Source organism: Tyto alba, unplaced genomic scaffold (assembly GCF_018691265.1).
Source record: "Tyto alba isolate M040663 unplaced genomic scaffold, T.alba_DEE_v4.0 Super-Scaffold_20, whole genome shotgun sequence".
NCBI classification, from domain to species: Eukaryota; Metazoa; Chordata; class Aves; order Strigiformes; family Tytonidae; genus Tyto; species Tyto alba.
Window position 1 is genome coordinate 8,226,780 of NW_024881283.1, and position 14,125 is coordinate 8,240,904.

The 14,125-nt window shown below is 51.8% G+C and overlaps 1 protein-coding gene across 30 annotated transcripts in view; it reads right to left on the reverse strand.

Annotated features, from left to right (window-relative positions):
• The window catches only part of MACF1 (microtubule actin crosslinking factor 1), a 146,759-nt gene that overhangs the window by 73,132 nt on the left and 59,502 nt on the right, over positions 1-14,125 (reverse strand). For 26 of the 30 annotated variants that reach the window (XM_042793755.1, XM_042793757.1, XM_042793753.1 and 23 more), the window contains 13 exons: positions 13,645-13,828; positions 12,869-13,038; positions 12,412-12,590; positions 12,065-12,203; positions 11,385-11,578; positions 11,053-11,215; positions 10,665-10,748; positions 10,450-10,557; positions 9,707-9,805; positions 9,385-9,537; positions 9,192-9,280; positions 8,618-8,753; positions 203-5,491 (listed from right to left, as the gene is read on the reverse strand). In XM_042793755.1, coding sequence (XP_042649689.1) covers positions 203-5,491; positions 8,618-8,753; positions 9,192-9,280; positions 9,385-9,537; positions 9,707-9,805; positions 10,450-10,557; positions 10,665-10,748; positions 11,053-11,215; positions 11,385-11,578; positions 12,065-12,203; positions 12,412-12,590; positions 12,869-13,038; positions 13,645-13,828 — 6,987 coding nt within the window. The remainder of the gene's footprint in view (positions 1-202; positions 5,492-8,617; positions 8,754-9,191; positions 9,281-9,384; positions 9,538-9,706; positions 9,806-10,449; positions 10,558-10,664; positions 10,749-11,052; positions 11,216-11,384; positions 11,579-12,064; positions 12,204-12,411; positions 12,591-12,868; positions 13,039-13,644; positions 13,829-14,125) is intronic. The other 4 variants (XM_042793752.1, XM_042793751.1, XM_042793750.1 and 1 more) reach the window with 1 other exon arrangement.

Consider the following 14,125-nt stretch of genomic DNA (forward strand, 5'->3'; position numbering starts at 1 on the left):
ACTAAGCCTTGAGAGTTTTCAGTCATACATCACTGGGTCCTTTGCCAAATCCATTGCAGCTGATACTGCAACATCAACCTCAAACATCCACTCCTCATGTTCTGGCTGTCCTCTGTGCTGAGGATCTTGGACAGATTTAACATCAAACACACACAAATAGCTCATAAAAATAAAAGTCAAAATAGCAAAAGCATCAATTTACCTGGGCTGGTCTTGTGGATTCCCTTGAGGTTTCCAGCAGCTCCCCCTCCACTATCACAGGTAAGAGCAAGCCCCGATCGCCAGGACCCGGCTGCCTGGTCCTCTCCTGGGGTGTTTCTACTTGGGATTTTTGGGGAACAGGGGCACCTCCTTGGCCTGTGCTGATCTCCACTGTTTGATTTTCCCGTGTCTCTTCTCCAAGCTCAACGACTGCAGAGGTTTCCTGAACTTCTCTGGGTTCCTCTCTGATAATTAATTCATCAGGCAGTTCATCTGCTGCAGGGGTTGCAATGGACACATCACTGATGGTTTCCACCTTGGTGACTTTCTGGCTCATCTCCTCCTCCAGATTTGATGCTACCAAGGAATCGTGACCATTTCTAATCCCACCTTTCATCACCTCTTGAGCTTCCCCTCGTCCTGGGGGAACAGGGAACACCTGACCCCCAGTGAGGTTGCCTTTATCTTTCTCAGAAATTGCTTTCTTTCCTTTTTCATCCCTGCTGCTCCCCACGTGCTTGTCTGCGTCTCTTGCCAACCCAGCAGTAATCCTGGTGGTGGTTTCATGTTTTGGTTCTGGTGTGCTTGAGCTGAAGCCCTCCTCCTCCTCCCCTGGAATTTCTCTGGAAATCAGAAAATGAAGGGACTGCTCTTCCACAGAAAATTTCTCCGGCTGAGCGCTGTCTCCTGGGATACCAGTCTGCTTTGCTTTCTTTTTCTTGCTTTTCTGTTTTTGGGTAGGCTTTAGCTCAGTTTCACTTGTTTTTTCTTGACCAACTGGACCTTCTGCACCCAGTCTCTGGGTTTCTCCTTTTATGAGCTTGACAGTTTTTTTATCTGCAAGCTTGTGTCCTGCAGGCTTTGCAGGGATGCCAATCTCAGGGGGTTCTCCAGACTCTGTAGGACCCGTCTCTCCCTTCCCTTGACCCACAGTAACAGAAGCCCTCAGGGCTGCTGGTGTTACCCCGTCCAGGCTGCCCGCTCGCCCTCCCTGCTCAGAAGCCACCACTGCACCTTCTTCACCTGCCACGACTCCCTCTGCACTTACAAACTCTCTTCTCCTCCTCCTCCTCTCCACGCTGTCCTCCACACGGTGAAGCATCTCCGTGTCCAGGGACAATTGCTCTTTTGCCAATCCCAATCCTGCCACTTTCTCCGTCCCCCGATCTACTTCTTCCCTCCTCAATTCCTTCCCCCATGCTGCTCTCACTTGGAAGCTGATTCTTGCAGTCCCTTCTTCCACAGCCCTCACTGCCACCGCCTCTTCGGGGAGAGACACTGTACCTAATGCTGATGGGTGTTCTGGAGTCAGTTCAACCATTTTGGGGGGCTGATGCATTACACCGTCCTCTGAAGTTTCTTGAGGTTTTGATTTTCCTTCTGTCGGTCTCATTGGGGATCTCTCGGTGGCGGAGGCTGCACCTCCAGCCATGTCATAGCTCACGACTTCAGGTCCAGCTTTGTGCTCAGCACCATCAGACTTCTTAGCAGCACTGGTAGAGATGACAACATCTTCCTCTTTGAGAGACAATTTTTCCATTTTTTCCTGGGAAAGGTGGGGTTTATCTACTTTCCAGACCCCAGAACCATATTTGTCTTCGGATATTTGTGCCTCCTGAAGAGTGGCAGCTAACTTTTGGCTAATCAGTTCTTTTTCAACAGCTTCCTTTAAAGCCAATCTTTTCCCGCTGCTAGCATCAACAATTCCCCCGGTCCTCACCTGGTTGGCGGCGATGACTTTGGCCATGTCCTCATCCAGCAGCCCTTGCACCACAGCAGCCCTCAGGGACAGCCTCTTGCTGACAGTACCCTCGACGACCCCCCCGCCGTCTACCTGAGCCTGCAGCAACCGCAGAGTGGGCAGAGGGTCCACCTTCCCCTGCCTCACTGCCTCGGCACACGTGAGCTTCTTCCCCGTCACCTCATCCCGGACGGCTCTGAAGGGATGGACCTCCAGATACCTCTGGCCAGATTCAATGTCAATTTTACACTTCTTGACGAACTCCGAATAGGGGACGATCATGCAGGTCTCAGGATCTACAATTCCTTCTTTCATTTCTGAAGATGACAGGACTTTCTCCATAACCTCCTCGGTCAGCAAGCCTTTCTTTACCGCTTGACAGAGAGCCAGTCTCTGGCCAGAAGCAGGATCAAAAATGCTTCCACTCCCAGCCTGGATTTCTTGCACTTTCCTCTGAAAGTCTGGACTAATGAGACCTAACGATACTGCCTGAGGCAAGGACAGTTTCTCCTTTGTAACTGGATGAACATAGTCCTGCAGGCACACACTTTCAGCTTTCCTGAGTTCATTACATAAATCTTGGTTGATCAAACCATGTTTCATTGCATCGTTTACAGAAAGCCTCATGCCAGACACATGATGGATGATTCCTCCATCAGCAACCTGCTTGGTCAAGAGCTGAAAAGCATTTTCCTTTTTCAGGAGCCCTTTTTCAACAGACTGTGCAACAGTCAAAAGCTGCCTGGTTTTAGGATCCACAATTCCACTGGTCTCAGCCTGGAAGCTAATGAGCTTCTGTCTGGTCACTGCATCAGTGCCTTTCCCCTTGGAAGCCTTCTCCAGCTTGACCAGCTCTTTCTGACTTGTTGGCTCTATGAGGCCCAGATTTGAAGCCAAAGTGACTGATACTTTTTTGCCACGTTTCAAGTCAACGATCCCTCCAGTAACCACTTGCCCTTCCAAGATCCTCATTGCCGTTTCCTTGTCCAGAAGGCCAACGGCAGCAGCATCCTTGATAGAGTAGACAAAGTTATTGCCTGGGTCAAGAACGCCACTTATCGCTTTGTCAGATGCCAGTACCTTCTGGAGAAGGTTCTCATCCATCAGACCTTCTTCAATGACATCCTCAGTGGTTAATGATTCACATGTGTGAGAGTCAAAGAAGCCACTAAACATCTTCATTTTCTCCATTAGTTTCACAGCTGTGTGGCTGGGTACCACTCCACAGGCTACTGCTTCATTTAGAAGAAGAGTCTTCCCTGTCTGCTCATGGATTATGCCGCCACTTCGGAGCTGCATCAACAGCATTTCCAAAGTGTCCTTTGCTTCCTGCTCTGCAAGGGCTGGCAGGGATGTTTCATCAATAATTTCATCATCTAATATTTTTTCCCCTTCTCCTTCTTGCACTTCCAATACACTTTCAATGTTTTCACTTTGTCTTTCTTTTTGCTCTGCCTCTCCAGTTTTAGGGAGCACAACCTCCTCTCCTCCCAGCATGTCATTCTCAATTGTTTCCTCGTTTAGCAAATAAATCTCTCTGACATCTTCTGCCTCTAGTTTGGGTTCCTCCACACCCTGAGACCTCTCTGCCGTGATTTCCAGCCTATCTCTACTTTCTGAAACATCCACGGACATGCAGATTTCACTTTTCACAACAACTGTCCCACTTTTCGATGCCCTCTCCTGATCTTCAATACTTTCCACTCCATCTACTATAGGCTTGGACTCTTCTTCTGCCTCAACCCTCATTTCCTCTGTTTCTTTGAATCCACCAGCAAGGTCACCGGGATGTCCTGGCATCGATAATTTTGCCTGATGTTTGTCCTTGCTTGTAGAAACTACTTGCTCTCTTCCAAATTCAGCATCGGTTTCACCCTTGATGGTGGCCTGTTCAATATAAATCTGCTTCTGCTCTTCCACAGGTAGGGTATCTTCCACATCCTCCAACAGGAGGCTTTCAGGTCTCATCACCACCTCCCCGTTCTCCAAAGCGGTTCTGGGTGGCGGGACCTTTCCATTTTGTTCTTTTGAAGGAGCAAACTGAAACTCAAGCTGCTGCAAAGCCAAGCCATTGCAAGGCTCTCTTTCAAGAGCTGCATTTGCCTTTGTCTCCTCCAAGACTTCACTAGCTTGCAACATGTGCGCACAGGACCCATTTTCCTGCGTTTGGATGAGGGCTTTAGTGAGATTGTTCAACTCGCCGTCCACTAAGAGCAGCTTCTGGCCATCATGGATGTTGATGTAGCTGTGGGTCATCAAGTGGAACATCAGCCTTTCGTCATCACTGCTTAGCAGAGGGTCACTTGGCTCTTTGTGACCTGCGGGACTCCTTCCAGCGCTCTGGCCATGCCTGCTTCTGCTTGGAGAGCCAGCGAGCCGCACGCTGGCCATGACATCAGGTATGACTGTTGATTTCAGCTTCTTTGCCACGTCTTTCTCCAAGACGCCATGTTCAACAGCTTTCTTCCAGGACAGCACCTCAGTGGTTTCTGGTATAAAGACAGCCTTAATGAGTTGCCTTTTGCTGAGAATCTTGTAAACCAACTCTGTAGACAGGATTCCTTGCTCTAAAGCATCTGCAACTGGGACGATTTCCCCTGTCTCTGGCCACAGGAGCCCCATGAAGGACCACAGGGATTCCAGGACCACCAGTGCAATCCTTGGTGCTACCAACTCCTTCCTTACAGCTTCATCAATTGTCAGTCTCTCCCCCGTGACGGTATCGATGATGCCACCTGTCTGAAGCTGCCGGATAAGAAGTGTGCATGCCAAATCCTGGTCAATTAAATTATGTCTCACAGCTTCGTCCACAGTCAGCCTGTGCCCTGTCCTGGGGTCAACAATGCCACCAGCAAAGAGGTGGGCTTCCAGCAACCTGACTGTCACCTGCCTGTCTATCAGCCCTTCCTGGACAGCACGGAAGATGCTGACTTTTCTGCCTGATTTCAAGCTCACCATCCCACCCGCCAGCTGCTTGACTGGGAGCAGCCTCAGCCCAGTCTCTTGGTGGATGATGCATCGGTGCATGAGCTCGGGCAGGCTGATTTTTTCAGCAGTGTTGGGGTCAATCAAATCCTTGCCACTCTCTAGGTGAGACAGAAGTCTGGAATAAAGCTGAGGGGTAAGGAGCTTTTCTTGCACCGCTGTCTCCATGCTGATTCTGCCCTGATGGACCTTAAAGCCCCCAGTGACGAGCTCAGCTTCAAGAATCTTTAGCCCAGTGCTCTCACTGATCCTCCCCTCTTCTATCGCAGCAACGACAGGTAGGAGCTGCCTCCCTTCACATCTGACGTCTTCCACTCGGTGGAGAGCATCCTTCAATTCCTGCAGCACCTGAAACGTCCTGAGATCGATGATGTTTCTTGCCAGAGCTTTCTCCAAGGAGAGTTTCTCACTGGTTTCTGGAACAACTAAGTCAGATGTGATAACCTGGGCCTCCAAAAGGACAAGACCAGTGTCCTGATCTATAAGGCCTCTCTGCATGGCACCAAAGACAGGGAATATTTCTACTGTGCCAAGATCGATCACTCCTGCCACTGCTTCGCTGCCCTAGAACAGAAAGAGAAGGAAAAGAATTAAATCAAAATCAAGCATTTCCAGCACTCAGATTGCATGAGTTCCAGGGAGGTCTCAGTTTCCAAAAAAAAGTTTAAAACCCTAAACAGGCTAGAAAGGAGTCCCAAAGTGTTTGAAATGCATCTCCAAAGGCATCACAGCACGCAGATTGGTGCACTTGCTAGCTCGCACATTGCCAGCAAGTTTTAATGCTCATCTAGTCCATCACCCAGGGCAGCACTGAGATGCTTCCAACATCCACCAACTGCCACGCAGCGAAGCGGCAAGCAGCAAAACCCAGAAGTGCTCCTAATGCTCCATGGAGAAACAGAGGGAAGGAGACCAACAAGCACACCAAAGCCATTCAACAACTCCAGTTTTAAAAAGTAAAGACAACACAAATCCCACTGTGTACTCCGAGAGGCAAAAAAAAACCCCAAAGATGTCCCCTTCAGGGTATCTAGGACTCTCTCCCAGCACAGCTTCCACGCTGACTCCTGCCATGCTTTAAATCCTGCAATTCCCCAAGCAGATCTCAAGTGCCAGGCTGGGGAACACCACAAACCACCCCCCCCAAACTACGGAGCAGCTCCCCAGCCACACAGAGCGGCCGTGCGCGAGGGCAGGAGCGCTGCGTGCAGGGCAGCTCCCCCAGCACGACCACCGGCACCCGCTCAGCCCGGCTCCGGCACCTCGAAGTAGCCATGCTCTTCAGACAGGGCAAGGGGGGGGGGACAGAAGAAGCTGGAGGTCCCAGCATGGAAAGAGTGAGAGACCGGGAACAGACCATCTACTTTGGTGTTTCTGGAGGGGCTTTTCTCTCCTTGCTGCTATCCCCAAAGGCAGTGTAATAATTAAGGTGATAAAGAGTAATGGCTCTGCGGACATTTGGGTTTCTCCCAGTCCCACTGGTTGGATGTAAGGTTGGCACAAGCACTAAAAGATTTTTGTGGGGACAGGGAGGACAGAATCTAGATTGTGGAATGAATTCCTTCTGCATCCCCCAGATTTTTTTTCATCGGCGAGTCTAACAGCAGAGGTGGCTGGGGGTATGTTGTAGCTGCAGCACAGCTCGGTTACGGCGCAGCAGAGGATGCAGCCTGCACCACGTTGGTTTGCAGATCCCCCCCCAACTGCCTTCTGCTGTGGAGACAGGGTGAACGTGCTGGAAAAACCACAACTCTCCACCATCATCACCAGACTCTGACATGCACATTCGGAGATGAACAAGCCATGGAAAGACAGAGAAGAGGAGGGGGGGGGAAAGAGAAAGATAAAAAAGGAGATGGGAGGGAGGGGAGTAAAAGGCTTTTACTTACCCGAGTTGCAGGGTGTGCCTTGAGCAGTTAAAGACAGAGCCTTATGGAGCAGTTCAGCCGTATCACACACAGTGTAAAGCTTGGTGTTAGCGTCCAGCATGCGACTGTTTTGTTTGCAAAAAGAACCCCACACACAGGTCGTCCTCTTTCACTTTGTGTGTTTTGTTTGTTTAAATCCCGGAGGGTTAGTTAAACTTGTAAGCAAGGATGTCAGTTAATCTTAAAAACAGTTGACATGAAACACAAACTGTACAGGGACACATCATGCTCAATTTAGCGCGTTCTGCTTGGCATTTTTTGTCTTTTATAACTTCTCTCTGACAGTTGGATGTTTCCAGCAAGCAAATGTTAAAGAGTTCCTCATGCTCCCTCTACAGTGAAGCAACTGCACCGCAAAAGAGCTGCAGGAATCATCTCGTAGACGGGGATCTACGGTGAAGCCCCACTGCCATCTCTCGTTTTGTTTCCTGGGCTTCATCGAGAGCGTGAGTGAAAACTGTTCTAGCCTGAGCCACGAAGCGCGCTCACGCTGTACAAAAACAGCCTGGCAAGCCCTGGAGTAGGCTTTTGCTATGAAGTTATTTTCCTGCCCGGGAAGGAGGAAAAGGGAAAGGAAAAATCATCCTTTCCACAGGCAGGCTGCTCTCAGCTGCTCTCCTGACAGCAGCAGCAGAAGCATCAGAGCCGTGACGGCTTAGCGGCAACTAAGAAGTCGGTTTGCTCACCGTAAGCTTTTTGCTGTCAGCACGAGGGCTAAAGGGCTTGCATGAGAAAGTGTTCACTGCACTGAGACACCTGAAGTGTGCTATGAAGTCCAACTTGGAGAGAAACGCTGCGTGTTTACGTGAAAGCTGGACAGATTTCAAACAAGCAGCCCCGTCGCCCTCTTCCCGTGAGCAGCTCGAACAGGGCTTCACTCACGGACCCAACAGCCAAACCCTGCGTCCCGCGTCCAGATCTGGCGGGCTGTTGCTTCAGAGTACAGGGAGCCAGCAAGCAAACACATAAATATATCCATCGACACATGTATATACACTTATATAACACGTACACGCATATCTGTGAATGACCGCAGACAGCTCGTAACAGGCAATAAGGATGCGCTTTCAGCCCTCCCTACCCAGCGACACGAGGACGGGGACTGATGGGAGCACTGGTGGATGTGAACAGGGAATGGGTCCAGCTACGGGTCGTGAAGGTCTCCCAGGTCAGCTGAGGGCCTGGATGATGCCGCCGCCTTCCACTGGGGAGAGCAACTTCATTCAGCCACAGCCGAGCCAAAACTCTCGCCAGACCCGGAGACACACGATACCGCTCGGGCAAATGCCCTTCTGCAAAAAACCCCACCTTCTTGTGTCTCCTGCACGCAGGCAGCCTGCGAGATGGAGCCCTCTGGGGTTAAAGCACTGAGAGGACATTCCTCAGAGGACACAGGTTTGCTAAAGGGGATCGTTTCCAGGACAGAGGTTCACCTACGTCCTTGCCCGCCGAGCATGAACAAGCCAACCCTCGCGCACAGGGCAGAGCTCTGATGAAAACCACTGCAAAGGACAACTCCCCCAAATTGATCTGGAAGGCAGCAGGTAAACGGCTCCTGCTTGGCCTCCAGGGGCCACCCCAGCCTGGATGCTTCGGGTGACGCGTGGACAGAAGAGAAGGGAGGGCAACCACGTGCAAGTAAGAAAGTCAACGGGCCATGAGTGGCTGGTAGCCATGAGACACGCAACCAAGCAAAACCTTTCAGACACCCTGAGGCGTGCCCTGTGTCCACGCAGCCGCGGTTCTGAGAGGGGACCAGTACCTTGTGCTCTGTCTCCTGGGCCAGCTGGCTCTGGAGCTGCTGGAGCTGCTCCGTGGAGTCGCTGCAGAGTGCCTGGTAGGTCTCCTTGAGGGCACCAATCTGAGCGGAAATCTGTTCCTTCTCTGGATGGGAAAGCCTGCAAGGGGAAGGGCGAATCGCTCAAGGGAACTGCACAAACCAGCCCTCAGCTCTGCAGGACTAACACGTCCTTCTGGTGAATGAAAAAGCCAAACCCACCACAAGTCCCCTGTCCCACTGCCCTACTCAGCTAAAACCAGCAAGGGTAATTGTGTTCAGCAAAGGCTGACCTGCATTGTAATGATGACATCCCCAAAAATACAGGGTTGGATCACGACTAAAGGGGATTAATATCGTCCCAACAGCATAAAGGAGTTGCATATTTCATAGCTCTTGTTGCAGATAAGAAAGAAGACAACTGTCACGTGCAGCTCATCATGGTTTTTAATGGGAGTCAGGCACTGGACGCCAGGGATGCCAGCCCACCAGTGCCAGCTCTAAGGTATCTCATCTCCCCTCGCTGCTGTCCCTGCCTGTCCCCTCAGGCCACACTCACTTGTGGCTGTGTTTTGCCAGGAAGATTTGTGAAGTCTTGATGGCCTCAGAGACCTGCTCCTTCTTCGCAGCCAGTTCCTCATTCAGGGCCTGTTAAAAAGAAAAAAAAAAAAAAAAAAAAAAAGCAGCTTAATTCAGCTGTGGAAAAAGAGCGAAAGTTAAACAAACTGTCTGATGGTTGCCCCCCAGTTTACCTGCTGCTCTGAGATGGATTTCTCGATGTCACCCAGCTCTCTGCTCCCAGCAGCAGCCGTCCTGCCTTGCACACTCTGCTTCAAGCCCAGGGCCCAGCCCAGGAGTTCCTTCACCTTGTCCACATGCTCCTGCTTCTCCTCCTCCACTACTTTCTGCAAACAGAGGAGGGAGGAAGATCCCCACGTCAAAGGGGTCCCGGACTTCCAAAGGCTCGGGAGCAGAGCCTGAGATGTAACCTCAACATGGAGCAGCACCCTTGGGGGTGCTAGGAAATGAGCCTGCACGTTTGGAATAGGGTTCAGTTCTGTACAACACCCTTACCTCCTCCTCCTCCAGCCGCCGGAGAGCATCGCTGATGTACTTCACATGCTGCGTGGTTAATGTCACCAGAGCTGTATAGCGAGTCCGCAAATCCATGAACTGTGCAGGGGGGAGAGGGGGAAACGGGGCGCATCAGTCCCGGCCAGCGGATCCGGAGCGACGTACTTTACAGTACACGACACGGATGCACCACCTCTCGCTTGGGAAGCCCCCCGGGCACCTCGCAGACCCCGTAACGGCATCAATGAGATGCAGCAAGTCTGACGGGGAGGGTTGTGGCCACGCACGGCATGCTGCACAACACCGGAGCGAAGGGGAGACTCCGGTCACGGACACCGGGACGGACGTTCAGCTCTTACAAGAGGGCTACCGGGATATCCACCCAGAGCAGACTGGACCTCGGGTCCCTAAAGGTCTCATCCCAAAGATCCACACACAGTTAACGCTGCGTGGTGCTCTGGTTATTTACCTCGCAAGGCTGAAGGGCTGAGCCAGCCCTGCTGGATTTGACCCAGGGGTTCCCAGGAGTGTCTAGGTATTTCATACCTGGTGCTTAGAGCACTAAGCCATCCTCTCTGGCTATTGGAAAAAACAGCGAGGGTGGAAACTTTATTTATACAAGAGAGCTCAGCAGAAAGGAGCTCATTTCACAGAGGCTGCTCGGCGGTTTGGTCAGTGTCAAAGAACCACCCCCAAGTCATAATTTCTCCCTCCCAAAGTCGGGCGGGTGGCCGTGCTCCTACCTCCTGTGTGATGGCATCCGAGGACGAGAGCATGCGCCGGCGCTTCATGGGAGACTTCTGCTGCGACTCCACAAACGCCCTGTACGTCATGAGCTGCAGCTCGTAGTCCTGCAAACGCAACCAGGGGTGGGGAGGCATGGAGCATGCAAGTGGAAACTGTGCTGGGGCCATTTCTGCCCAGCCAGACGTATCTGGGCGCGGGAGGGGACCCGTACCTTGACAGCAGCTGAGTATTGCTGAGAGAATTTCTGACACTGGTCCAGTTTGGCTTGGTTTTTCTCGATTTCTGCAGCCAAAGCCTTCAACAAAATTCAAAGCAAAAATGGTTGTCAGGACAGCTGCTGTGAGCTGAATTTCAGTCCCCATCCCTCCCCTTTTGGGTAAAGTCTTTATCCTCTTCAATTTTTTATGCAAGGCCTCATCTCCACGTCAAGCCATGCAGGGTTTCTCCGCTTCCTAGACACCCAGCTCGGGCCTGCAGCCTCCTCCCCACTGCGTTTCATCTTTTCAAGCTCGCAGATGAACAGATTTTGTAAGAAGAAAAGCAGCGACACGGTCACTGCAGCAACTGCGCTACCGAGACTTCACGAGGTCCTGCCTTACCGTTTGCTGGCTCAGCTGCTCCGACAGCACCCGGCTGTCCTCCGCCTGCCCAGGCTTCATCAGGTCCTGCTGGACCGTGATCTCCTCGATCCACTGGATTAGGGCGCTGTGGCACTGCCGGTAATCACTCAGCACCTCCTGGATGCTCTCCAGCTCCGCGTGGCTGAGAGAAGAACCAAGACAAGGAAGAGGAGGCTGAAATGCCACCGTAGGGATATCCCAGCCACCAGCGGGAATCCCACCTGGAAAAATGTCCCTGCTAATAAGCCTGGCCCAGGCCCCCAGCTGAAGCATGAAAGTAAATCTGCGACAGGAGGCAGGATGTTTCTCACCGGGTCTCAATCTGGGCGCAGACTCGCTGCCAGCGATCCCACAGCTGGCTTCCCTTCTCCTGATAGCGCTCGAGGTCGATGCTGCGCTCTTGTCTCAGCCGGTACAGCTGCTCTCCTACTGCCTTCGCCTTCGCCATCTCCTCCTCCAACGTGGAGAAGACAGAGCTCTTGTCCTTCACTTCCCCGAGCCATTGCTGCAAAATCAGCAAGAGACAGCACCAGTTCGACGTCGTGGAAGGCAAAAGGCACATTAAGGTAGAGATGCCCCTCCGCCCAGAGCTGACAAGCCTGAGAAGGGATTTATCTTCCCACTCTCTTTAACCTGCAAAGAACTGGCTCATTAGAGGAGGAGCAAAATGGAGGGGACCTTGTTCTCAGTGTGGAGCAAGTCAAATTAGTTCAGCCCCTGTCCTACAGCAACAGGACATGAAGCTGCCAAGATGCTCCCATGTGCCATCACGTGCCCTACAAGAGACTGCACAAGCCATAGCAGCTCGTTTTCCTTTACAAAGCAATAAGGGATCACACAAGCAGCACAAAATGCTCCCGGAAGTTATATCAAGGCAAGAAAAATGGCATACAATACAAATTCAGCAGAGAAGGAGAAGAAGCCTGCTTGACAAACATGAAAGCACTGGCTGGTTTCTGCCGGCCCACCTTGAGAAGTGAAAAGCACCAACCTGTAACGCTTTTCTGTGAAACTGAATAGCTGCCAGGTCAGCGGGGACTGCCTCCTCTTGGCTCAGCTTAACCTCATACCCTTTGACCAGAGATTCTGCTCCTTGCGTGTTACGAATGATAACATCAACCGTCTTCAACCTGGCAAATCAAACAGAGGCAGCACAATGACGTCTAAAATTTGGCAGAGATCCTCTTGTTAGCGAAGCTGTTTGCGCCGTACGCCGCAGAGGGGTGGAGCTCAGTTACGGTCCGGTGCGAGGTGTGGGAGAGGGCCAGAAGAAAGGTCTTTAGCAGAATTGGGCAGGTTCAAAAAGATATTTGGGAACAGAGGCGTGTCCCAACTCACTTGTCCAGGTAGATGGAAGACAGCCCATACATCTGGTCCATCTTGTTCACCACTAAGTCAAGTTCAGAACGCAAGTGGGGCGTGCTGGACCCCGCGGGCGCCTTGTTGAGGAAGCTGTAGCATCTCTCGGAGACAAACCGCAGGTCCGATTGCAGCCGCTGCAGATCCTCCTGCATGCGCTGTGGGAGGAAGGGAAAGAACATGAAAGGAGAGCCCAAGCAGGCAGAGAAAAAGCAGGATCGCCGCTGGCAAAGGAGATGGTATGAAATGAAGCAGGGAGCCCACTGGAGAAGTTTCCTGCGACCTTCTGTGCAACAGGATCCCCTCAAACCCCACATAGCCACGCACCCATCACCCACACAGTCACCCCCGAGAAGCTGAAGCTGGTTTTGGCACATGCTAAAGACCAGTGGCCACCACCTCCCTTCCCTCCATGTCTCACAGCAGCAGGACTGACCTCCTGCTCTGCGATGCGGATGGTGTTTTCCTGGATAGTGTCGCCGTCTGCTCGGGCGCTGCTCGGGGCCTGGATTCGGCTCACTAGCCTCTGCTCACACTCCTCCAGGCGCAGACGGATATTCTTGAGCTCAGAGAGATACGTCCTGGCAACGGTCTCATCTTTGTCTTCTGCAAGTCACAGACAAACCAAAACAGCAGCTCAAACAACCCTGCCTGGAATCTGCCCCAAATGGGACCTGTGGGAGCCCCGGAGCCGAGCGCAGCATCACACTGACACCGGGACACCAGAGTCTCTGCTCAGATGGAAATCAAGTTAATCAAACCATCTCATTCAAAGGCAGCTGAGAATGAGTCCAGCCACAGGGCACCGTGCATGATGAAGCTGGAGTCCTCAGTCTTAGTGGGACTCACAGTGCTGCTGTGCCACGCGTGTCACTGTCACATATATTTTCTTAAAGATTAAATGCAGGAAGAACTCCTTGCTCAGAATGCATCCCAACGACTAAGCCCGTCTCCAACAATATTAGGGCAAGAGGACCCAGCAGTTAAGCCGAAGCTACAGAGCCAAGCCCTCTCTGCAGGAACATTGCTGGACAAAAGCCGAACACTTGAATGAATGGAGAAATAAGGAGAGCAGCTGCTCACACCATCAACTAGCCAGCTCAGAAAAAAAAAAAAAAAAAAAACAAAACACAAAAATGAAGCCGTCCCATAAATCCTTTGTTTATGAGTCCCCGCAGCTCCTGGTTAATCCATCAGCCCTTTGAAGCTCACCGTTCTCCATGGACTCCAGCAGCTGCCGGATGTGTTCCTTGGAAGCCTCCACTTCCTCCTCCAGGCGCAGCCGCTCCGACACCGAGAAGAGCTCCGAGTCCCGGCTGTCCTGCAGGAAGTCCTCGTAGTGTGCCTGCAGGCTCTTCATGGCTTGCTGGCACTCCCCTTGGGCTAAGGATCTGAGCTGCAGGGGGAAAAGCAGCACATCTAACCACCGGGAACAACTTCCCACGCATCACCTGAAGCCACCCTCCCCAGCTTAATCACCTTTGCTTGCCAAGTGAGTATTTTCTTTCTAGAGGAGAAAAGGCAAGCTCCTCTGTATCAGCCTCATGCCTCCCTCCAGCCTTGCTCACTCCCTAACGAAACACTAAAACCACAATCTCTTAAGCAATTTTTACTGGGAAAAACTGCAATCATTTTGCACAGAAACTCCACGCTCAGGTTTTCCCACTGTTCACGATGCAAAGACCCTTGACAT